The sequence below is a fragment of the Delphinus delphis genome, chromosome 13, assembly GCF_949987515.2.
Source record: "Delphinus delphis chromosome 13, mDelDel1.2, whole genome shotgun sequence".
NCBI classification, from domain to species: domain Eukaryota; kingdom Metazoa; phylum Chordata; class Mammalia; order Artiodactyla; family Delphinidae; genus Delphinus; species Delphinus delphis.
This window is the reverse complement of record NC_082695.1, coordinates 88,051,612-88,076,437: the sequence shown is the minus strand read 5'-3', so window position 1 is coordinate 88,076,437 and position 24,826 is coordinate 88,051,612. Positions and strand designations below refer to the sequence as shown.

The 24,826-nt window shown below is 48.5% G+C and overlaps 1 protein-coding gene and 1 non-coding gene across 2 annotated transcripts; both read right to left on the bottom strand.

The window, feature by feature from the left end:
* Nucleotides 1-824: 824 nt before the first annotated feature.
* TRNAV-UAC (transfer RNA valine (anticodon UAC)) lies at nt 825-896 on the bottom strand. Its single transcript has one exon. It is a non-coding gene; the product is annotated as a tRNA-Val (tRNA).
* Nucleotides 897-7,012: 6,116 nt separating this feature from the next.
* On the bottom strand, nt 7,013-24,795 carry SALL3 (spalt like transcription factor 3). The gene is made up of 3 exons (XM_060029580.1): nt 24,682-24,795; nt 9,271-12,749; nt 7,013-8,164 (listed from the first exon to the last, which is right to left on the bottom strand). The coding sequence occupies exons 1-3, from the start codon at nt 24,761-24,763 to the stop codon at nt 7,733-7,735; spliced, it is 3,993 nt and encodes a 1,330-aa protein (XP_059885563.1). The 5' UTR covers nt 24,764-24,795; the 3' UTR covers nt 7,013-7,732.
* Nucleotides 24,796-24,826: the final 31 nt, after the last annotated feature.

Sequence of the window (24,826 nt, the reverse complement as noted above, 5' to 3'; positions counted from 1 at the left end):
AAACAACTTAAATTAGTCCTTATCACTGACTGAGATGAACATCGGGGTTTAAGAATATTTTAAAAAGTGAGCTTTATCAAGGGCCAGGCAATGCCATTTTTCTTCAAGATCTTGTACTTACGTTCTCTTTGTAGTTCATTCACTAAGGCTTGATTTGGCGTATAGCGGTACTTTTTTTCCTGCGATTACAAGTACTATTTTAATGCACGTATAATTTTAAATAGCCTACACTTATTCCCTGCATGCACCCAAAGCGAATCAAGTGGGATACCATCAACCACACAAGAAAGGCAAAATGAACTACTGGGTCACGGTTCACTGTCGTCTTCAGGATCATATCAGTCCTGGGGGAGCAAGAGGCTGGGTCTCCAGGCAGCAGACGCATGGGCCCTGCGGCGCACGGGCCTCTGTCTATCTCTCACCCCCTCCCTGCAGAGACGTGCAGACGCATTTCTCAGCTGGCTCCACGGGGCTCACCAGGTTAAGTCCTCAGCACCACAGAGGATGCTTTGTTTGAGCCAAAGTGAAGCCCGCAGACAAGGGAGGGTGTCAGGACGCTAACTCATCTCCGAGTTTCCCTTTTCAGGACTTGGGAGGAAACTTTGAATTTGTCTTCAGTTAATAACCAAGTCCAGCCACGATTTTCATGTCTTCGAAGACAGAGTCTATATTTCTAAAACTGAGTAACTCAGCCCAGTGGAAGAGAAAGATGACCGGGCTCAGAGCTTAGCCTCAGGGACCAGCCTTGAAAATAACCAAGTTATGATTTTTATTTTCATTTTTATTTAGTTTTTGGCCGCACTGCGTGGCTTGTGGGATCTCAGTTCCCCGACCAGGGATTGAACCCGGGCCACGGCAGTGTAAGTGCTGAATCCTAACCATTGGACCACCAGGGAACTCCCCCGAATTATGATTTTTAATTTATAACTTGATCTCCTACTGTTTCCCAGCAAAACAGTTGACAAAAGTGGCACAATCAAGGTTAAAACATAAATTGAAAAAACAGGAACAAGAAACCAGGAGATAAACTCTGGATAAGGGACGGCAATGCAAAGGGAGAAACATGAAGGAAGGGTCTCTCAGCGGATGAGGAAGTAGTTCATTGTAACAAATGAGTTGGGAGACTCATTACCTTAAACAATACGCCAGGATTTGTTCAAGTCCTATAAAATGTCCTGAGGTTATGAAAAATGTGCAGTTGTCCTCAGGAAAAGCTAATCATTTACCAATATTTATTGATCAACTTCATTTTCCTAAATCGCCTATAGCTCTTGATTGAAAATCTATGAGGTTAATGCAGCTATAAAACTCTCGGAGATGTTGGTGAGTGTTATATTCTTTATGTCTCTGTTAGTGTTTTTTTCCACTGCTGGTACAGTTTCAAGACTGGCTTCTTTTATAAGTTGGTGGTCTTTTCTCCATATGTAGTAAATAAAGAGCTATAGTCATTTTGGGGTGCAATTATCCACTGGCTGGGTGACTTATTCAGCCCAAGTGTCTGCAGACGATGGCACGTAAGAGAATTGTTCACCTTTAGAAGAGAATGCCTTCACAGCACCTACCTCTTTTCAATTACCTACAATTTTTTAAAGTCCCAAATAGGAAACATCTGGGCTCCAAAACCCTTTTCTCAGTGACCCCAAAGCCCTACCCGTACCGCCTCTGCATTTAGGGGCAGCACCTAAAGCTCTGTTACTAAACATCAGAAACAGAGCAGAACAAACAGCCCCAAACAAGAAACCAAATAAAGGATGGAAATGCCGAAAGACAAAACCTAAAGGAGGTGTTCGTGCTTCTTGCTCTCAAGCACAGTCATTACCCCAAGAACTGCTCCTAGACCAGCCGATTTCCTAGGGGGAAAAAACCCAAACAACTCTAGGCTTATTAGTCAAGGAAAACGAATTCAAAAATCTAACTTACCTCTCAATTATTTGAATGCGCGGGGAAGTTTCTATATGCTTTTCCTACTGCGTATCCCTAAAACTTTCACCATCCGAAGGGTGGAAAATAGTTTTTCTAAGCCTGCCTGTTTTTCCTCGGCGGTGGTGTTTGTGGGCAGGTGTGACATATTTCTTCCTCTGGGTAAGTTTAGGTCATAACGAGAGCTCTTCCTAAGCTGTCCTTGACACCGTAAATAGAAAAAGTAAAATGAAACAGAAATGCTTTATAACATGTATATAATCAAGAGATACGCCAGTTATAAAAGAAATGTGACAACTTTGGTCATTTAAATATTTGTGTCTCTACTTGTAAAAAGTTATGAAAATTCAGGTGTCCTGGAGGTTAAGCCAGAAAGAAAATTAATAAATGGAATCAGAGAGCACTGAAAGTACCAGATGGAACGTGAAGGAACTCACACTTCTGCAACTTTCCTAATTTATAGATAATACTGTGATTTAAAAATATGCACAACAGACCAGCTTAGAAAGTGTTTGGGGGAATTTGCAAAATTCCCGTGTTCACAAATAAGCACATTTGGGACTACGGTAGTCAGACGTTTATTTCCACGTTTGAATCAGATACAGTGAGTGATTCACATGGATACGCACAGATCCCTTTACTTCAGGGCGGGCTTACGAATCATGTTTTCCATTTAGTGGCGTAGAGAACCTTTGATAGAACAGAACACGAATGTACTCTTACATCGATGACACCCCTTTCCTCTCTTTCCTGCCTTGCCAACTTTCTGGTCATCTCCCACTGGCTTGGGTGCGGCGCTCAGTGCAACCCTGAAGTCAGCCATAAGGGGGTGAGGTAGAGGCCCCCAAGTACAATCTCTAAGGCTTCCAAAGAAGTCAGACCACAGACCGCCGATGCGGTTATAAATCAGGGCAGCACACCCGATGTTAATAGTTAGGTTCTCAATCTTTCGCTAAAAGAACGAGAGACAACACCTGCTTTTAACTGCATCCTCTTTTGAATATATTGATGTATAGATAGACGTATATTAATTACCTCAATGAGGCGCTGCACGTGAGGTGTACAGTGCACAGGACAAAAACCAAACCATTAAAAAAAGTCTCTTTTCTGATAGAAAGTGCAGTCAGCATAATGTTCACAGAGATTGACTTTATTTTACCTTAAATATAGTTGCATTTTAAAAAGCTTCAATAAATTTAATGATAAAAAAAATCAAAGATACCAACACATTTTTCATGGTCCAAATATGATTCCACATATTTTCTTTAGCAAAGTCATTTGTAATAGATTTTTCAATATTTATATTCTTAGGTAATCATTTGTATTTTCTCTCTGTACAAATACCGTCAATTAGTCTGTCTAGTGAATTTTGGCGGGGGGGGGGAAGAAAGATGTACATTAGTAGTAGTTCTTTCAAAAAAAAAAAAAACAACGGCTCTTAGAAGAGGAAATTTTAAGGATCAAATTCTCCCCCGTTGTTACAGATCAGGAAGCAGAGTGAGGAGGGAAGGCTGCAGCTTTCACAGGGCACAGCCAGGCAAGGGGGCAGCCTGGCCCTGTCCCCACCTGTCCCCTGCCCGAGCCTCACTGCGGAGCAGCCAACCTGGGCCACTCGGGGCGATGCCCACACGCTCACGCCTGGTGACTTGGCACAAAACTGTGGACAGGAGAACGGCAGGACAATGTTTCTATGGTGATTTCATTTTAAAGTTTTCCCTTCATAAAAAATGCTGAAACAATACGCAGTATTTCCCACTTAAGTGCAAAAGAAAAGGGGGACTTAATTTTTTTCCTAGTTTTGTATTGAATATCTTGTAGATGAATTCTTCCTGTAGCTAAAAATCGGCCAAGAGACCTGCTGCTGATAGAAACGTTTCACAGCCTCTGTTTTTCAAAGAAGCACTGTGTCCCTAAAAAACTTCTTGAAGGAATGAACGAGTGCCTCAGTGCCGGTAATTAGCAAATGAGCACAGGATTTTAAACACAAAGACTGAGCTCCGAGGCCCACAGGTTGGCAGGCATGCTCGCAAGGTGACAGGCAGGACACAGAATTACACGTATGTGACATTATTATCCACTGCAAGCATGCACCAGAGGAAAGAAATGAGGGGTTTGGACTTGCGCGGTTTAGACAGACGGCCAAAATAAATACAGTGAGTTGAAGGCGGTTGGGCTGGAAACGTCCGTGCAGCCCGGTAATAAAGAAACACCCCTGATGTTTGCTGCAGCTCCTTAAAGCCGAAGCAGGAGCTGGGCGCTGTCTGCCAAGCACAGAGGAAAGGCAGGCAGGGAACCCAGGCTGCCTTCAAGCTTCCACGGGGACAAAATTAAACAGTGAGCGTTTAAAAACAATTGCTTCTTAGCCCTTAAGCGATCCTTTTTAATTAGTCTGAAATGTCAATGGTTCCTGTAATGAACTCAGAATAGATATATATTTAAACAAGTAATTTTTAGGGGTTGTTGGCGTTTATGATTCTTTGACATACGGTCTGAGCAGCCAGAACTGATGTCAGAAAGACATCGTGAAGCCCGAACACCTCTGCTTTTATGTTGGAAACGTTTTTGAAATAAGAAGTAAATCTCTTTTGTTTTCCCTTGCATCTTAACTTATATTAATTACTTTAAATGATTGTAGAAATCTTCGCTATTTCCTTACCATATGTAAAAAAAAGTCACTTTACTATCTGAGGTTTGTATCTCATGATTTCTCTCTAGCTCGGCAATCAACAGGGTTTAATTCCTAAGGCTTATGATTATACGATACCTGCCGGGAGGCTGGGCAGTTAGTTTAGTGGTTAGTACCTTATCGCGCCTTCAAAATCACCCAGCATTTCCCAGGTGAAGTTTCCTGTGGCTTCCAGGTATCAGTAGCTATTTTTTAAAAAGAAGAAATGGATTGTATATCTTGTAATCCAGGAGCTATTAAATGATTTAAAGTTTTAAGTCTTCTCAAATGTTATCGGCAAGGTAAAGCTTCTTTTCAAGTGAAGGGCGTCCTCCATCTGGAACTCACAGGCGCAGGGTGCCGACAGCGGCCACACTGTGCTCCCTGCACCTCCCTCCCAAATTGTCACTAGAGGCACAGCGATTTAGTTTTCAAGGGACCTGAAGAGCCGTTATTTTCCCTCAATGCCGACAAGGGGATGGTAATTCAGAGTGTAGTCGTTTTTGGACACGGCCAATAGTCTCGAATAATTAAGCATTTTCTATTACATCTTCTTCCATCAAAGACGTAAATTAAAAAAAAAAATCCACAGTTAGGAGGCTGCACTTTTATTTTAGAAAAAGGTGAAACATGAAAATTTCGAGACCAATCAAGACACGCTTAGATATGGCTTAATAGATCTAAGCTCTCAGAACCCAGTGACTTTCCTTGGAGAAACACCACGAATATACGTCCACCATCAATGACCGTAACCTCAAATTCCACTTTCTCCATTAGAATAATCAAGGAACGCCATTCAGAAATAATATTACATCCTGCATTTTATTCAATTCCGTATGACAAAAATAGGAACCTAGACTAAGACATCCATTTCAATCAGTAGATGTGTCAAGCCACAGATTTCATCATAAAAAATATTGGATCTGGGTAACAATTCTCCACTGGTTCAGGGAGGCCCCTGGCCCTACACGGTGTTGCAATAGAAAAATAGTGTCTCTTCACCATGCGGAGAGGGACAGCCTCGCCCTGAGCACAGGGTGGGGACAGTCTCACTGTCCCGTCATGGGCCATCTTATTTACAGCACTTTACATTTCTCTTTTCTTACGTTATATACACACCCTTTTGCGAGGAGAGAACACTACATGGTACCAAATACTAACCAAAAAGGAAAAAAAAAAAAATCACAGCAAAAAGGACACATAAATAATAAGAACATTCACTGCTGAAACACAGCGACACCAAGCACCTGTTTTCTCTTCCCGACGCTGGGACCCCCCGACCCATCCCGTGAGAGGAGAGGGTACCCCGGGCACACGCCATCCCACCTGCGTGGGAAACAGAGCTGGAGAGTTCAGGGTTCGTTTCCGACAGAGATCACGGCTAGGTCTGCTTATCTGTGAGTCTTTGAAACTCTGTTCAGTGACACGATGTGACTTGTTGCTGTGGCTGTGTTGGAAAGATGGTCCTATGTCTCGGTTTCAACTGAGAAGGCTCGACTGCTTCCTCGGGGACTCAGCCCCTCGCACTGTCACCCGGCCACCCACGACGACCTAGGACAGCACTGCCAGAGGAAGTTCACGGTCTCAGACTCCAGCATGCTTGCAACGCACAAAATGAGGTAGAGCACACAACACTTCTGTGTGGGCCTGGCTCAGCCCCGCCGCCCGGCACCTGCCCAGGGCCCTTTCCTGACACGGGGCAATGGGCAGAATCACCAGCACGAGACTGTGCTTTGATCAGATGACAGTGTGCTTTGTTTTCATCTGAGAAGATAATAAATAAATCAGGAACTCAGAAAAACGTCCCAGTTATGACTGATTATACTGCCTGACACCCGACACCTCTCTGCAGTTTATTGAGCACAAAAGCAGGCCTCGCAGGCAGTCAAACTCTCGTTCGGGGGGCGTGCGAGAAAGAGCGCGGAGGCTACAGCAGCGTCATACCTATGCAGTGCTCTCTGGCTTACTTCCTGGCGTGTACTGGTGTCACGGTCCTAAGATGAATTCATCCAAGTTTTCTTAGGGTGGTCAAGTTTTTAAATGGGCTTCGTAGAAAAGTTAAATCATTTAATTTAAGAAACAGCAGGCCCTAGTTTATTGAGGAACTGACAAGTCTTGGAGGCTTTTCCGGTTAAGGAGCACAGATTTCTCATACCGTCTGACCTAAGACTGTAACAGCTTTTTTTTTTTTTTTCTCTTCATTTTCCTTCAATCAAAGTACTATTTATAAAATACTTTACATCTTTTAAAATTTTCCAATTATAGACAAACCTCCCTAATACAAAATACTAAAAGTGCAAGAGTATAAATTAAGAGTTTTCAACCACATTATACAAACATTACCTTTTTATTGTACAGGTTTGATAATGCGAGATATGTACTCACAACTGCTATAACGTTGTGAATAATTCACGGTGGTGTCTGTCTGTAACTTGTTCCCAACTGCTGGGCTACACACCACACTAGAGAACACTATATCCACATAGCAGCTACAAACATTTAAATTAAAAAAAAAAAAAAAAAAAAAAAAAGGCTTGTTACTGACAGGTGCTTGCACACGAAAAGCATGCTCTTTCCTAACAGAACTTCACAATTTTGCCTGCATGGAAATAACCCACTTATTTATAGTAAAACAAATCTTGCTTTAAAAAACAAAAATCACACAGCCAGATGTATTCTGCAGTACAGAAGCTTCCGTTAAAGTTGGGCTGTATTGTCTGTTACCCGCATCATCTTAACATCATAAATACCACAGACGAAGGTACTGCCATGCTACACGGCGCCGGGAGCACTAGACCACGTCTTCGAGATAAGAGTTCTAAGGACAGAGTTCAAGTTTCTAACTAATTCGAACAAAACCACTGAACGAGTTTCCTGGAATAGGGCGGGGAGCCCCCTCTGGGCACTGCTGGGCTTTGGAGGGACGGAATGGATGTGCTCTGAGCCCCTTCTGTTCCCAAGGTGGCTCTCCGAGGATGTCTCTTTTTGACTTAAATCTATTTCAAAGGTTGCCGAGTTCTCGAGGACGGTCAAGCTCACGGCGAAAGGCGCACCGGGCAGCGGGTGAGGCCACCTCGGGCAGCCACCCGGTGACGTCTTTCCTGCTCTGGGTGAATGGGGAAGGGGACCCACAGGGCAGGGACGTGGCTAGTTAATCCCGATCTCCTTGTTATCCTCAATGAACCGCGTGAACGGCCGGCCGGCTCCCGCGTCCGACTTGGCTTTGTCCAGCCCTGCGATGGGCGGGCTGCTGCCAGGCCGCGCCTTGTCCAGCCCGGCAGCCAGGGAGCCCAGGGAGGGGAGCGCGCTTCCCCCGAGACTTACTGGGAGCTGGGGGAGGCCTCCGTTCTGGATGACGGAGATCTCATTGTTCTTCATGGCCAGCCCGTTGGTGATGGCTGCGGCGTACTGGTTCCAAAAGCTGGGGTCCACGTTCATGGCCCGTGCAGCCAGATCCTTCTGGAACATCTCGGAGAACTTCAGGGCGTCACCACCCAGCAGGGCCATGGGGTTCTCCACCGACAGGCGGCGGCCGCGCCTGGCAGGGGCGTTGTTCCACATGTGGGTGCCCATGTGCACCTGCGGGGGACACGAGACACACCTGGGCGTGAGTGCACCCAGCCCTGGGGTCACAGAGACGCCCGGGGACCTGGGGACTCCCTCCAGCTCCTTTCCTTGCCCTCTTCCCCAGCCTAAGCATTCCTTTGGGACAACAAACTTGTTAGGTGAGCTTTCCTGAGCATCTTATATTTGAACCTGCAACGTTTCCTTCTGTCAAGTACACAGAGCTGCACAGCTGGATGGAATCATTTCCCCCCTAAGGCGTCAGACCCACGGGCCACCCGGAGGGTCCCGAAGCTCCTGCCCTGCCCCCCAGAACCCCTGGCTTCACTGTGCCCATGCCTGGTTTTCTCTCATCTGGGCACCTGTGGTCAGCAGAGCCCTCAGGCGGCTTTCACGCTACCAGCAAGAGGAGGCCACAGGTCCCCGAGGGCTCACTGAGACCCACGCAGGTGCCTGACGTGGGCTGCAAAGCGGCACACTCCCCTGAGGGTGTGGGCACGGCCCTGGACGGGTCCTCGGTGCCCGGCCACACACTCCACACCTCCGGGGAAAACGGGCGGCGTGGCCGTACCTCAGACGCAAACGTGACGTCGTGACGTCGCTGTACTGTCCTCCCCTCCCCCGGCCCTCAGGCTGGGAAGCTTCTCCCAGGTGCCCGCTGGGCCCTCGTGGCAGCCAAGTGGCCAGAACCACAGATCTGACCCCTGGCCTCGGGGCGGGACTTGCATCACTGGCGTCACCTGCGAGCATCTACAGGCCCGGTTCTCTTGGTGTCAGCGTCCCACTGGCCTCCGGGCAGCGCCGGCCCTGGGCCTGCCCTGTCAGCCAGCAAGCGTCACCCCGACGCCCTGCAGCCACGCAGGCAGCACCAGCCCTCAAGGGGAGGCCGGGCCCGCGTGGAAGGCAAGCTCCTCGCTGCCACCGGACACGCGTGGGAGCACCGCAGGCAACGCGCACACGCAGGCACACACACGGTGCAGACTCACCCATGACACACAAGCGCGCTCACACCACACGCCACGCAGGCACACGCCGCGCTGTCTCTCGGGGGCTCGGCAGCAGCCGTGCCCCTGGCCAGGACCACGGGAGGTGGACGCAGGGGCTTCCCGGGCGGCCCTCACCTTGAGGTTGCCCTTGGTGGTGAACGCTCTCCCGCAGATGGTGCAGCCGAAGGGCTTCTCCCCGGTGTGGGTGCGCTCGTGGATCTGCAGGGCGCTGGCCGAGGAGAAGGTCTTCCCGCACGACTGGCAGTTGTGCTGCTTGGGCGTCCGGCGCGGCGGGGGGGCCAGCATGGGCGCGAGGCCGGGGCTCATCACCGTCGGGGGCCCCGCAGGCACCTGGATGGGAGCCGGGAGCGGCGGGCCCTCGGCCAAGGGGCCGGCCTTGCTGTGCCCGTTCACTTCCGTTTTGATCGTGGCGGGCGCGGAGCCGGGACCCAGGCTCGGGGTGCCCTGGCCGGGACCTAGAGCAAAGCTGGGGTCAAGCAACTGGGGAAGCGGCTCGCGCAACCTGTGGGTCAGCAAGTGCTGCTTTAAGTTACCCAGGGTGGAGCAGCCGCGCCCGCAGGCCGCGCAGACGAACGGCCGCTCCTTGGTGTGCCTGCGGAGGTGGATCTGCAGCGCGCTCCTGCAAGCAAAAGGCTTCGCACAGACACGACACGCGGTGCTCGCACACTTACCCCGATCTCGGCTCAGGAACAGCAGGCTACAGGGCGCCTCCTCCTTGATGGCCGGCCGGCCGGGGTGGGGGGCCGTCAGGTCCAGCGCCCCTCCGTTCTCGGGCCCGGGGGGCGGGCTGTCCTGCCTCTCCGTCTTCAGCGGCGGCTCCGGCGGCTCCTCCTGGGTGCCGAGGCCCGGGGACTTAGAAGGCAGGCTCTCGCTGTTACTGTTCCCGGGCGACAGGGCCTGCAAGGAGGATGACTCGGACAGGGCCGGGCTGCCCGCGCTCCGGCTCTCCAGGTCGCCCACAGCTGACGAGGAGTCGTTGCTCAGACGGTCGCTCTCCCCGGACCCGTTCTCCAGGGACTTGAGGGCGGTCATCTGGGGGCAGCTCATGACCGAGTCCATCATCTTCATCTGGTTCTCCAGGGCGGCGATGCTGGAGATGACGGACGGCGGGGAGGGCGGGCAGGAGCTTGAGAAGGCCAGCAGCGGCTTGGATGGGTCGCCAGCCGTGTCCTTCAGCTCGGCGTCCTCCTCCAGGGAGTTCTCGTCCATGTCATCGTCGTAGCCGCTCAGGGCGTCCGTGGCCTTCTCGTCGTAGGGCAGCTCGGCGTCCATGGCGTCCTGGAAGCCCTCGGGCAGTGGCGTGTTGGGGATCTGCCCCCCCATGTGCATGCGAATGTGCTGCTGCAGGACCACGGCGTTGGTGAACTTCTTCTGGCAGATGGGGCAGGAGTGCTGCACGCGCAGTGGCGGCTTGGCGCGGTGGACCCCGAAGTGCGTCTTCAGGTTGCCCTTGGTGGTGAAGGCGCGCCCGCAGATCTTGCACTTGAAGGGCCGCTCGCCCGTGTGCGTCCGGTAGTGCATCTTCAGGGCGCTCTGGCAGCTCAGCACGCGGTGGCAGATGGCGCACTGGTTGGGGTCCGTCACCTTCTTGTCGATGTTCTCCACCAGCTGCTGCAGCTTGGAGGTTTCGGACGTTTGCATAGAGTCAAGCAGCCCTCCGAAGGGAAACTTGGCCTTGAACTGCTCGGCGCCGGCCGGGAGGACCGGGCTGCAGAGGCCGGGGGACAGGCTGCTGTCCGCGAGGGCGGACGTGGCAGACACCTGCCCAGTGGCGGGGACGTCCCCCGCCCTGGCGTTTGTGCAAGGCAGGCTCATGGGCTCGGTCTTGGGCAGGGAAGACCCGCCGGGTGCCGGCTGCGGGGACTCGGCGGTCACCACCTCGGAGCTGGTCAGGCCTGGGGACAGAGAGGGGCACTCGCTGGACGCCGGCGAGGGCCGCTGCGGGGAGCGGCTGGCGGGGGTGAGGCTGGGGGAGTCGGCATAGCTGCCGAGGCTGACGCCGGGGAGGGTGGGCGGGAGCTGCATCCCGACCGACGTGGGCACCGTGGGCAGCACGGGCTTGCTGTCCAGCCAGGTGGTGGCCGGCTTCTCCGGGGGCAGTGACATCCCGTAGGGGATCCCGGAGCAGGTGGGCACGCTGTCCAGGTACTCGGGGACGGGGTAGGGGTTCATCTGGATGTGGGGGTACTTCTCCTTGTGCCTCTGGAAGTGGACCTTCAGGTTGCCCTTGGTGGAGAAGCGGTTGCCGCAGATGTTGCACTTGAAGGGCCGCTCACCCGTGTGGGAGCGCAGGTGGATCTGCAGGGCGCTGTCGCTCCCAAACACCTTGGCACAGAACCTGCACTTGTGCTTGAAGAAGGGGTCCTCGGCGTTGGCCTTGGGCTCGAACACCGACACATTGGGGGGCTTGCCCTTGCGGTGCTTCATGAGGGCCGACAGGGGGTCCAGCGCGCTGGCCGTGGCTGCGATGCTGACCAGCGGGTTGGGGAAGATGACACTGCCGGCGGAGGTCTGAGGTAGAAGTGGGCTTGGCAGGCTGGGCGCCGAGCTGAGGAGGGGCCCGGGCCCCAGGGCGGGGGGCGTGGAAGCGTTCTGCGGCCGGCAGGGGGCGCCGGAGGCGCTGACCGCCGGGGCCGGGGCAGTGGAGGCCGGGGCCGCGCCGGAGGACGCCGGGGCGCCGGGCTCGGGGCCGGAGGGGCCCCCGCCCGGGACGTGCGGAGTGCTGGCTCCGGACGCCGGCTGGGCCAGGTGTTGGGGGCCCTCGTAGGCGGCCGGCTGGGTGGCAGGGCCGGGTGCCGTGGGGACGGGGGCGGCCCCGGCTGAGAGCTGCAGGGCCGAGTGCGCGGCCAGCCCCGGGAGCTGGGCGGAGGTGGGCAGCGGGGCGCTCTGGGCCCCCGTGGCCGCTCTGGGGTTCAGCGGTGGCCGCGGCGGCTGGTGGTTCATCATGGCCACCTGGCTGCGGATCTGCTCGATGAGCTGCAGCTGGTGGATCTGCTGTTGCTGCAGGGCCATGAGCTGCTCCAGGATCACGGGGATGGCCACGGCCGCCACCCCGCCGCTGGATCCCACGGCTCCTGCAGCCCTCGTGTTCTGGGAGAACTGTGCCACGGCCACCTTGGTGCTCAGGAGGGTCTCCAGCGTCACGTTGGTGTTTGGCATGCTGTAGGCGGCCACGGGGGCCGGTTCAGGGACCTGAGGTAGAGGCGGCTTCCCTGCGTGCGTGGGGCCCGGGCTCTGGAAGCTCTTGTCCACGGAGGGGCCCACTTCCATGGGCTCGTCCTCCTTCTCGGGGGCCCTCACCTCCCCGCCCTCCCCGCCCTCTGTGGGGGCCGTCTCCTCGGCAGCCTCACTCTCCGTGTGCTCGCTGGGAGAGCTGGCCGGAGAAGGTTCTGGAAACTCTTCAGAGGGCGGGGCCGGCTCATCTTCGCTGACGATCAGCACCAGGGGGTTCTTGGTGCAGGCCTTCCTGTGCTCCAGGAGGTCCGTCCACTTGAAGAACTCGGCGCAGCACTTACCACAGACGTGCGTCTCCTCGCTTCCACTCCGGCTCTCGTTCCCGCTGTCCCCGTCCTCGGCGCCCTCCCCGGGGGCCGCTGGAAAAGCAAGACATTACATCAGCCAGGGCCTTGCGAGACAGCCTGCCCTCCATCTCAAAATTCTGCACATAAGTAAAATCAATATTTTTTATTTTGTACAAATTACCCCACTTCAACATTTCTGACGTCCCGGCACGCGTATCCTATGACTCTTTCTAGCTAGCTAATCATTTTCTTAGCACCATCCATCGAATTATGAGGCTCTATCAATTGTGGATACCGCTTCTTAATGAAATTCCATAGACGCCATTGATTTCCAATATTTTCATACAATCTGCAACCACCCTGTCTGCTGGGTACAAAGCCAGCTTTCGATGGGCTCATTAGGACTCCCCCGACCACTGGGCTTCCTCATTTCCAGCAAAATTAGAGATGCCTTTGCCAGTTCACTTAACATTGCTAAACTAATCTGTAACCTTTCAAACTCACGTCAGCACCTGACAGGAGAGCTGGCCGCTGCCACTCTCCCGGGCTTGGACCACGAAGATTTATTATCTTTATGCCACGCCGAGACATTAGAGATTTAATGTAATTCTGCAGAAGCTTTCAGATCAATGGGCATTTATTTCATGGAGGAAATTTCAGCTAAATACTTGCATTTGTAAATATAACAAAGAATATATAAGCACTTCTTACATCTCTGCTCAGAAAAACAATCTCTCCAACTTGTAGTTTGATCAACAGATCAATCCTGTATCTTTTCGGCCATCGTACTTTCCTCCAGAGAGGGTACATTTCTACATTTCAGGATTTGCCAAATGAATACCATCAATATAGTCTGGGCCTAAAATTAATCACGTTTAATACAATTAATTGGCTCTGTCAGATGCAATATTTCTTGGCTAAATGAGCCAAAATTACATGTTATTGTTACTGGTCAATCGTGTTCTGCAGATTGCTAACAAACTAGAAATTATATATTTAAAGTTCATTTATGCTGACATGTTTAACATGAGAATGTTGTAGTCACACTTTTTGTACCTATTTTCATCTATTCTCATAGAAAGACATAGCAAATTATATACTTGTGCCATAGTGGAAACCCTCTAATTGGTTACACATGTTTAATTACTGTTGTAGGCAGCGACTTCCTGACTCCTATACCCTCTTCTGCCGAATAACAGCCCTGTTTAATCAACAATTCTCATTCACACCTGATGAAATAAATAGCTATACGGGAACAAGAAATCAACATCTGATGACATTCCCAGCTCCTATTTTTTGGGGACGTTGGGGTGACAGGCAGCGTTCAACGATTCCTCAGGCTCCACATGCCGGCCTGGGTAGCACTGCCTTGCGACTGCTTTTTGTCAACTTGTGGATGGAGTGACAGCAACAAATCAGCTTGAACGGAGACAAATGACAGCTGCAAATCGGCCCTTTGCTGTCGTGCATAGTTGAGCGTGAGAGCCACACATCCTCAAGTTTGCGTCCCCGGAAATCGTTTACTATTGAAACATCGACAAATGGATTTGCTAAGAAGGCTCCAGGTTTTCTCTTTTAGAGTTTTAGGAGAAGGATTCGGCACTGATCTCAGTAGAGAAATCTGATTTGTAAAAAAACATCCTGTAAGAATATGTAGTCCCTCTACTGGAAAAGAAGGTCAAACTATTCTTTGAGGCTAGCAGGCTGCTCTCCATGAGGTTGCTATTTCCAGGTAATTTATACTTGCCTTTAAAAAATGATTAGCAGTGTTCAATTAGCATTTTCTTAACTGGCTCAACCATTTGAAGGGGAAAAGAAGTTAGAGCTTGCAGCCCATAAGGACCTGCTAGACTTTTAAACTGAATTCGGTGCTGAAGCTCAGACTGCAAGAAGTCTCATTACCCTATGAGGGAGGAATGTAATAGGTGTCTGTAATGAGGTTGAGTGTAGCTGGAAGCAAAGACACAGCTGATTGATACTGCAGATAGGAGCGTTAACAAAATAAATACTCGGAGTACTTAACTTTGTTCAATGTATGCAAAAACTCATCTGAAACCTGCAAAGGTTATGGAACAGGGCAGGAAAAACCCCTCAACTCTTCAGGTAAATAATTTCTTAATGACTGATAAGAAAACAGGGGCTATCTCAAATTTTAGTTATGTAGTTTAAACATTATCACACAGTGCAAAGAATCTCTACTTTTAAATTTCTTTACAATAGTGGAATGTTCTCCTGTAGACCCACATATTAAAAACGTAAGTGGCCCTTAAAAAAAAGTTCCTCTGCACCAAGCCATCAAGTTGGAAGCCGTGTTACGGTACATCATGAACTAGTGTAATTATTAATCATAACTGAACACTACCACTTTAAAGCTATGATACAGAAGGCCTGCCGTACTCTTCACAGAGCTTTTTAATTTTAATACTTTTTAAAAAGAAAAACACCAAGAAATTAAATATTGCTAATTTCTTGAAATGTTTTTTACATTTATTCCTTAGAGAAGAAAAATGTATAACTTACATGGTATACAAAAGCATTCACATGGTACATACATTTAAAATTTTACACAAACACAGTGTAGACTGTGTCCAAATAATTCTTTTTCCTAAAAATTATTATTGAAGTACAGTTGATTTACAATGTTGTGTTAGTTTCAGGTATATAGCAAAATGATTCAGTTAATTTATATATATATATATTTGTTTTATATATATATTCTTTTTCAGATCCTTTTCCATTATAGATTATTACAAGATATTGCATATAGTTCCCTGTGCTATAGAAAAATACTTTTTTTTCCACATGGAATATGTGCTTAGGGACGATTCACTGAGAAAATGCTTAAAAATTAGGCTGATTTCTGGTAAAGTGCGTTGACTGTTGGAAGAATTAACTAATTATAAATAAATTATATCTTTACAGAGGAACATTTCCCAGATTTTCTTTGTAACAACTGTGGCGTGTGAAATAGAGAAACAGGACTTTTATTTTACACTGTACTTTTCTCACAGGTCTTAAGCAGCCCAAAGAAATCTCTATTTACTTTAAAGATAAATTTTTACATTTCTATTGGTTTTTTCCATGTGTTAAGTATTTTGGGTTCACCTCCAAACTCATGGAAGTTGGGAAGGTAATTTTCTTCTTCTCCCATTGGCAGGTTAGCAAAATTACAATTATTTCTCCATTGTAGAAACTGTGCATAGAATAATATTTAAGTACTATTTACCAAATAATAAGCCATTTTGTTTAACGCAAATTGATAGTTACCTAAACACAGTGAAGATATTCTTGTCAAAGTAATATAAGCCTCCACTGTATTCCTCTAAAATTGAAGAAGGAAAGCAAAACCGAAGGGAGGAAATTGGGTGAAAATGGCATTTGGGACCTGTTAGTTCGTTATGTTAGTGAACCTAACAAAACAAATAATTGTTGGATTTTATAACCCAAGTTTCATAATAAATTTGCCTTTTAACAAAAACATATTTTAAAAACTACAATAAGCGAGGGAAAACATTCTTCAATACAATTCAGATTTTTTATTGGGGGCAAATAATTTAGAATCTCCACCTGTAATTTTTCTTACTGGGGTCTGTATGAAGTACCATAACGCGATCACTTCAACTGTTATTTCCACTTGTTTCACGATCAAAATCTCAGTAGGATTAGCATTCCATAAAAGTTACAGAGAAGCACAAATTTCACAAGACAGTCTTGAATACAATGAATGCAAATGAAAAGCCTCTAATACGTCATGTGTGCAATTGAAATTTTGGGTGCATATTTTAAGAATGTTTTCAAACAACAACAAGCACTTCAACTGAATTGGTTGGTAGGGGAGAACCAAAACGAGCCTGTTTCACTAGGGACACAGCTCTTCAGAAGCAGCAAGACTGCAGTTGAGTCCAGAGTGAAAGCAGCGGCCTTCCGCCACATTCAGGAGAGCGAGATGCAAAGTAAGTTGTTGTAACTTGCTTCGATGGCAGTTCCGTTACAGTGATTACGTGCATCGTGTTACAGTTTAGATGTGCTCATCTGGAAGCAGTTATCTTTAAAAAAATGCTGTCTATATAACTAGAAAACCCATATAGGAGAGATCTGACAGCAGCTCCAAATTTTATCATGCAACTTCCAAAGCCCATAATCCTGCCATTGTTTTAAGCCAGTATTAGGTCGGATTCGAATGTATCCAACTACCTTTCAATTAAATTTACATGTGTAACTGGCTTTTCATTCTAAAAATAGAAGTTATTATATCCATTTGTTGACATGGCTCAAAAAAGTTTGTTTCAAGGTGAAACCACGTCAAAGCCACTGCAACAACAGCACAAGGTTTGAGAAATTTACTTCCAATGCAATGGGAAAATTCTTTCTTCCTTTAAGGGGGAACTGAAAAACAAGCACTGTTAACATTATCATTAATGTCGAAATAATTTACTTTTTGCATACTGGCTCCTCAACAACTAAGAGACTTCAAACTGTAAATAGGCAGGGGCCTTACAGTGCACCAGGGTTCTCTTAGAACTAGTGAAGAAAAACGCCAACCAATGCGCCCAGGAACAGAACTTAGCCAAGAGTCTTCCCTTCTTGGTTAACGGGAATATTTGGTTGAGGTTACTTTCTGAAAGTACCACCCAGTTTTGCTGTATCCGCGGGCTACCAATGCGAGGAAGAAGACGTATTGGAAAGAGCTCTCTACTTTGCTAACACCAAGGATGTACCAGCCATGGCTGTGAGCCGGGTGTCTGCACGTAACGCCGAGTCTGTCTTCCTGAACGCAGTCAGGAGGAGCGAAAAGCACGGAGGCTAGAAGAGGAAGCTGTTTCAGGTGGAGAGGAAACGTGCAATTAGTTTCTACAGCTAGCCCCACGCTTGCTATTTATGCCTGAGATTTCCAGCGTTTCTAAGCCTCACCGTTCAAACGTTCTTGAGTAAGCGTGCCGCCTCTGGGGGCTGCAGGAGGGGGAAAGGGTGCCACCGCCTTTCAGAGAGGCCTCCAACCAAAAAACAGCTCCAACAGCAGTCTTAAAATGACATGATTTTTTTCCTTCTCACTGATAAAAAATGCAGAAAACGTTTAGCAAAAATGTCCCTTATTCTTAGGACAACTCTGGGTGTGAAAGGATCCCCTTCCCATTGCTCTCTCAGCTCCGATTCCTGGTCTGCTATACAATACACAAGGATCACGTTATACAAGGATCATGTCTTCGCTGCCTGCAAAAGCATATGCGGCCTTCCAAATAAAAACGACGTGGCAGAAGATGGACAGAATGTTTACACTCACGATGATCTTTTAAAGCCACGAGTTAAAAGCGTGCCTGTAACATAGATAAGAATATTTGAGACCAGATGCTTTCTTTAAAAAATTCAAACTGCAGTTCTCAGCAAGGCTTTCTTATTCTCTCCTTCCAGGAGGCTGGGCCTTGCAAATCAGTAACCGAATTACAAAGGGCAGTAAACAGGTGTTTGATAATTCTGCTGATCAGGCCCAAACTCTCACCTTCATTCTGCCACCCTTTTGCTACGCATTTTAAATCCCTTACAATTAACGAAAAGAGAAGCAAACGTTCCTTACCGGGAAAAGGAATGTTAACTTCTCCACTTTCATCAGTAACTTGAAAATGCCACGTGGGTCTCTAGGAAAGGAAACCTTACTTTCTCCTGTGCCTTTTCCATCCCTTAAAAATCTAGGAAGCATTTTTCAAGTTTTCCCAAATTGTTAGGAGACACTATTTTCTTGCAAATTAATTCTTTTTAACTCCTTATGATAGCTTTGAATCCCATAAAGAAAGATGAATTATCACATACTGAGCCCAAGCTGTGAAGCAGGAGGAGACAAATAGAGACCCCTACCGTGTTTAACAATGTAGAAGAAATTCCAGACGCAACAGAAAAACTTTGTCCTTTTCCTAGACCTCCAAGCGTGTGAGCTCGGAGCGGAACAGCGGAGGGCGCTCGTGCCTCGCCCAAGCCGCACTGACCCGCAGGCCGCTTCCGCCGACTCAGCGGCCCACGCCTCAAATTTGTTAAGTAAGGACCACCTGTGGCACAGGCGCCAAACGTCTTCTGTTTAAAACATTTGAGGTTTTTCATCTGTGGGGTGATGCACCAGGGAGGGGAAACACTGTTTCCTTTATGGACACACGCAGATGGAAAGCGGCCACAACGTTCACTTGTGTTAACTATCTGCTGCATCAAATAATAAGATGTTTGTTACACTTTAAGGTTGCACAATAGTTCTTTCACTCACATGTTACGCTGTAATCTTGCTTACGATGAATACACGGGTATCACTCTGCCTCACCGAGAACGCCCAAACCTGGAATACGGCGGCAAATGCAAACAATTTCCATCAAAGCTCGGGGAGGGGGAAAAACAAGGTCTGTGCAGGGTCACCTTCGGTTCAGAGGCGGAGGTTTAACCTCACACATGAAATTAAACGTGCTGCTCTACGACACCCCTCTGCGGAAGCGCCTACGGGCCTCGACACGTTACTTTTCAAATCCACCGCGCATAAAAACACATAAATAAGCAAAGCCACTTAGACGTATAAACACCTGGGTCTAAACAGCCCCAGAGCAGCAGGAACTACACGGTGTCCGGGAACAAGGCGCCGATCAACTGTAACCCTCGGACTGCTTGCACTCGGGGTTAGGTCATTAAATCATTTCCATGATTTGTCATCACCTCACCGCACTGTTCCATTTCTACGGGCGAAGTTTACACACATGCGAAAAATCATCCAGGAAAAGCCCTGCCCTGGGGGGTTGAAGCTAGCGGCTCTGCAGTGCAGAGCCCTAACTCAATTACCAAACGGTGCTGTGAAGAGGGCACTCTGGAAAAGAGGACCGAGAACGCCGGCGAATGAAGACCAAGCGCCACGGCACCTGCAGGGTTAATTAAACAGTTCAAGATGTAACAGCCACACAAAAGAAAACGGTTCTCTCTCCCTCTTTGAGCACTATAAACACTTGTGCTGCACTAGATGGGCATTTGATAAACCGAGCAGCACAGAGCAAACTCGTGGGTCCCCAGTCCGCACTCGGAGCCAGTGTTAACACTTAACTGAACACTGGTGAGTCCTGTTGCCAAGGTCAACAGCACAGATGCACTCATTGTATTATGAGCTTGACATCTAGTGGCCACCCCCGGCAGGGCAAAGCAGGCAAAGGTTAAGTCAGCAGGTCTGTCGCAGCAGCACCCTGAACCACCCACCTTCGCGGAGATGGGTGGGAAGCTGCCAGCCCTCTGCACGCCCTCCTGCCCACAGACCCCAGGCCACCAAGGCTGGACGCTGTGTGGGCCCCAAGGCTTCCCGGGAATTAGGAGGGGAGGGGTCCCCGATGGTTAGCATAACGAATCTGGGATGACCGGAAAAGACAGGCCCACGGAGGGCACCGCGGAGTTGGACGCCACCCTGGCAGCCTCAGGTCTCTTTGGTGGGCAATGGTTCAGCCCAGAGAACTCTTGCCTTCAACAAACAGATCAAATCCTAACCTCTAACATAAATAGAGCCCATTACATTATTTTATTATTTCAATTAATATCTCACTTTCTGCGATATGACTCGCCTTATTTGCTTGGGAATCACACAGTTAACTGCACTTTAGGTCATAAAGGTGTTCAACTTAACAAGAGAAAAAAATCTAAGGACCGGGCTCTTTTTTTCAAATGTAAAAGTTTATGTAAGGTAATAGTAAAACATTCAATTTCTACACAGACTTTACTTATGCCTGATTTTATATGAAGTGTGTGGCAACTTCACATATGCTGTAACTACAAACCTGTCCCACCAGTGGTAGAATTAGCCCTCATCTTCACAAGACTAAGATATGCTGTTCGTATCCTAGCAACTGGTCAAGAAATCATGAAGGAAAATGAAAACTAACAAAACCTCTTCCTATTATAAGTATTATTTAAAAATTATCCTTCTTGAAACTATATGTAGCATTGAAGGATGGGGCATGACCTCATTGACAGTTAAGAAGGTTTTTATTTCATGTAAATAAAATACTTACATTTAAGAATGCTAAATTCTAACTGGTGGTCAGTACACAGAACGGAAACCTTGGTTGTACCTTTACTGAATTCCCCCCAAAAGAAAACGTTCTTGGAGCTATCTCGGGGTGAATGGCAAAGCCTCTTAGAGATTGTACTTGAAAATGAAATCTGACCCACTTTGGCCTCCTTTTGCCATCATCTTGTACACAAAACATAATCAGCTTGGTAAGTAATTCCTGCTGTTGGTCCATACCTTCTTCATTTTCTGGCTCTAAACAGATCAAAAAATATTGCATTATGAGTAGACTGTGGAAGTTTAAATGGTGCCTAAAAAAAACCAACCCCTTAACTGTAACATAATCAGCTCTTTCTCTGTAAGGTGAGAATTAACTGGCATGCTTTTTATTGGCCACCAAATTATGCATTTTTAAATAGGTTAAGATTTTAAATGTCATTTAAAAAATAAACGTTCGCAAATTCTTCTTTTCCTTTCCCTCCCTGCTTAACTTACTCCTTACCTTTCATGTTTCAGAGAAAACAGTCTGCCTAGGGATGTCAGAAAGTGGCTTCTGTATTGTTTCCTTTTGGAATGCTGAATTGTAAGTGTGTGAGTGAGTGCCCAGAGCTCTGAAGGCAAAGCATGCACAGACAGATAAAAGAGAAAAGATCTCTTCACCCAGGGCTGGGGGCCTTCTTCCCCTTAATTCAAACACGGTCTATGAACACCACTGGTAAAGTCTTAAATCACAGGATCATTTAAAAGGATTTTTAAGATAGCCATGTAACTCTGAGTTGGCAGAAAATAAAAACAAACAAAATACAGGATGGCAAACTGCTCTAAATTATAATATCCTTTTGTTTCTCCTTAAATACATACTTTCCTTCTAAGGGCAGTAAAATGTATCTATCCTAAGCTGTATTTTATCCAGTGAAGGACAGCAACAAACACCTTTTAAAGCTCTTAGTAGGAGTGTAAGTGCTGTTCCATCATTAGAAGTTTTAATTAATTTTTCTTAGAACAAAAATATTCGGCTGGCTCAAAAGATTTCATTATTGTGGCATACATTTAATTAACTTAATCCTAAAGCTGCATCCCACTTATTTCTAAATTTTCGGAAACAGGAATGAAACAATTTGCAATTTTAAAAGATAGTACCTAGTGGGAATGTAAGTTTAGTCCCAGTCATCCTTAAAACACATTTTTACAACAGGATAACTTTAGAACTTTAACGTAAATCTTTATCACTTTTTCTCATTCTACATATGTCATCATATTTCATTCCTGCAATAAGGTTTGGAGAGCACTGAAGCATTTTTGGACAGCTATCTTTTCACTGCCTAAAAACCAAAGCCTGAAAGATAATAGTCAGATTTCTTTTTTTTTAAAGAAATAAAGTCTTCTACTGTAAATTAATGTGACTGCCTCCCCCCACATTATACTAAAATTTTTGCATAGAATATTTGTGTTTCATATCATTATCAAGAACCTTCCATTTTATTGCGGGCATCTACTGCTTTAATTAACATGTAACATCCAAAGGAATACAAAGGAATTATTTACTTCGTTTCTAAAACACTGTAACCTAACTTAGGTCGCTTATAACTTCATGCATAGTCTGTTGATTTCCACTGCATTTAACAGAATATAATTTGGAGAATATCTGATTCACGTTGGAGTAATTTAGTTTTCACAACCATTTAGCTTTAAAAAAAATATTTTACTTAGTTCTCCTCCTGATGACGGTCAGTACAACAGAGCAATCTATACGTGAACGTGCCTTAAGTGAAGAGAGAACAGACTATCTTTTATGCTCCATGAACAATCAGCTTCAGAATAATTAAATCAGAAAGAACTATTTTTTAAACAGTTCGCCCAAACAATCGAGGGAACACACTACTTGACTAAGGCTCAGCCCCAGACAGGCTATTTCTGGCCTGTTGCAAAATACGATCAGGAACTGTGGCAATATCTTGATTACAACCCTGAATGATTGTGAAAAACACAGGCTGACAGAAACTTTAATCCCACGGTGGGTAAAAAAAACCTGAATGTGTTTCACCCCTAAATAAATTCAGTAACAACAAGGGGAATTCAAAAGAGAACTTGTGAATAATTTACTCCATCTTAGGTTTTCAAATAAGGGCTCTGGACCCCTCCACACGCTTACACTAGGAGGTTCACCACGCTCTCATTTCTGAAGTGAAATTAAAAATGAATAGCAGTGCCTCAGCTTGTTAATTGTTAAATACAAGGGGTTTTACTCTATTAATTAAAATATGCTTTAATAAAAGGAGACATTGCACATTTTGATAACGACCCTACAAAGCTCAGAAGTATTTACATTGTTGCATTTTGGGGCGGCTGTGAAAGCCGATTTTAAGCTATTCAGGAGCCACAATAATAAAGCTTTAAAATTCCTCACTGGGATGCAATGTAGTTCTTTTGAAGGAAAGACTGTCTTTCTCATTCGGCAGAAATAAATCCATTCATTTGATCATGTAGTCATTGAGGGCAATAGAAAACAAACCAAGTGTGAGAAATTCTATGTGATGAAGTAAACAAAACAAAAAAAAAACCATTTCCATGACAAAAAGATTCTTTGTCCTTAATCTACCCACCATATGCAAGCGTTTCTTTTTAGCATATCTCCCGTTCTAATCTTGGGTGACCAGGCGACACAGATAAGACTCCCTTACCTCCGCTGCGACAAAAAGACCCTCACGAGTTCTCAAATTTTGTTTAATTCCTGAATTCCCAGCCGCGTAAGAAGTCTTTACTCCCGTTCTCCATTCCGATGCGGACGTATACCGGCTTTTGCAAACTTTACGACACCGCACGCTAAACTCAACTTTTTATTTTCTGCACGCTAATTCTCAAAGCGAAAAGACGCGTATCTGCTCTAAACCACTTAGAATAGGTTAATCTAAAAAGTTGGCCGGCCTATTTTGTAGGGAACAAACTACTCGATGCCCGGGCTCCGGGGCAGTGAAGGGTCTCCCTGCGTCCCGCGATCGCGCCGCGGCCGCCCCTCCCGCCCCCTGGGGATCCGCGGGCAGCGGGAGGCCGGAGCGGCCGGGGCCCTAACTTCCCGGGCTGGGGCGCGGCCACGGCCAGCCGGCTCCTCGCCGAGCGCTAACTTTCGTGGCTCCTACCTTCCCTCCTGGATGGGCAGGAAGTTTCCTACCCGCCAGCTGGCTGCAGAGTTGCCCGCGGCGCCTCCAAAAGAACAGGAAGAGGCCCCAGAAAACCGAGAGGCACCAGAAACGTGCCGGGGTCCTACCGCGTGCAAGGACCACCCCCCCCCTCCCCCGCGCCGCTGCGCAGCTCACCCCGGGGTTAATTCCCAAGGCGGCCATTAGGAAAGGCCAGGCGACACCGACTTCCTACTGTCCTCGGAATGGGATCACTGGTTTGTCGGCTCGCCCGGAACCGCGGGCTCCGCGGCCCTCGGGCACACAGGGCGGCCGCTGGCCAGCCGGGGTCAGGGCGGCGGACCCGCTCCGAGCGCGCACCGGCCAGGGCGCCGGGCGCCTAACAAAGCTGTCCCGGCAGCGGCCTCCCCGGCCCGCGTCCGGTGGTGGGTGAGCCCCGGACGCGTCCCCGCCGCCGCGACCGCCCTGGGGACGCCGCGATCGCCGAGGCCGGCCCCAGCGTCCGGGCGCGGGGAGCCCGAGGGGCGGCGCGGAGGCGGCGGCGCGGCCCCTCCCGCCAGCGCCCGGCTCGGCCCGCCGGCCTCCGCCGGGCAGCGCGGACTCCGAGCGGTCCCAGAGCCGTGGCGCCTCCGTGCGCAGCTCAACTCCGGGCGGCCGAGCCAAGTTTACTTCTCCCGCACTCCCGCGCCGCGCGCTCCGGTGGAGGACCGGGTCCCCGGGCAGGCCCGCCCGGGCCGAGCGCCGCGCGGCAGACACTGGCTCGCAGGAGCCGGGGAACTTCCCCGGTGCGCGGCGCCCGCCGCCCGCGCTCCCCCCAGGCCCCCGGGCGCCGCCGCGGTCCGCGGGCCCTCACCGTGCTCGGGAGCCCCGTCCGGCGGCGGCAGCTCCTCGTCCGACTTGAGGTGCTGGGGCTTGGCCTGCTTGCGCCGAGACATGCTGCTAGCGGCGCGCGGGCCCCGCGCGGGGAAGCGGCATCAGCGGGGCGGCCAGCGGGGACG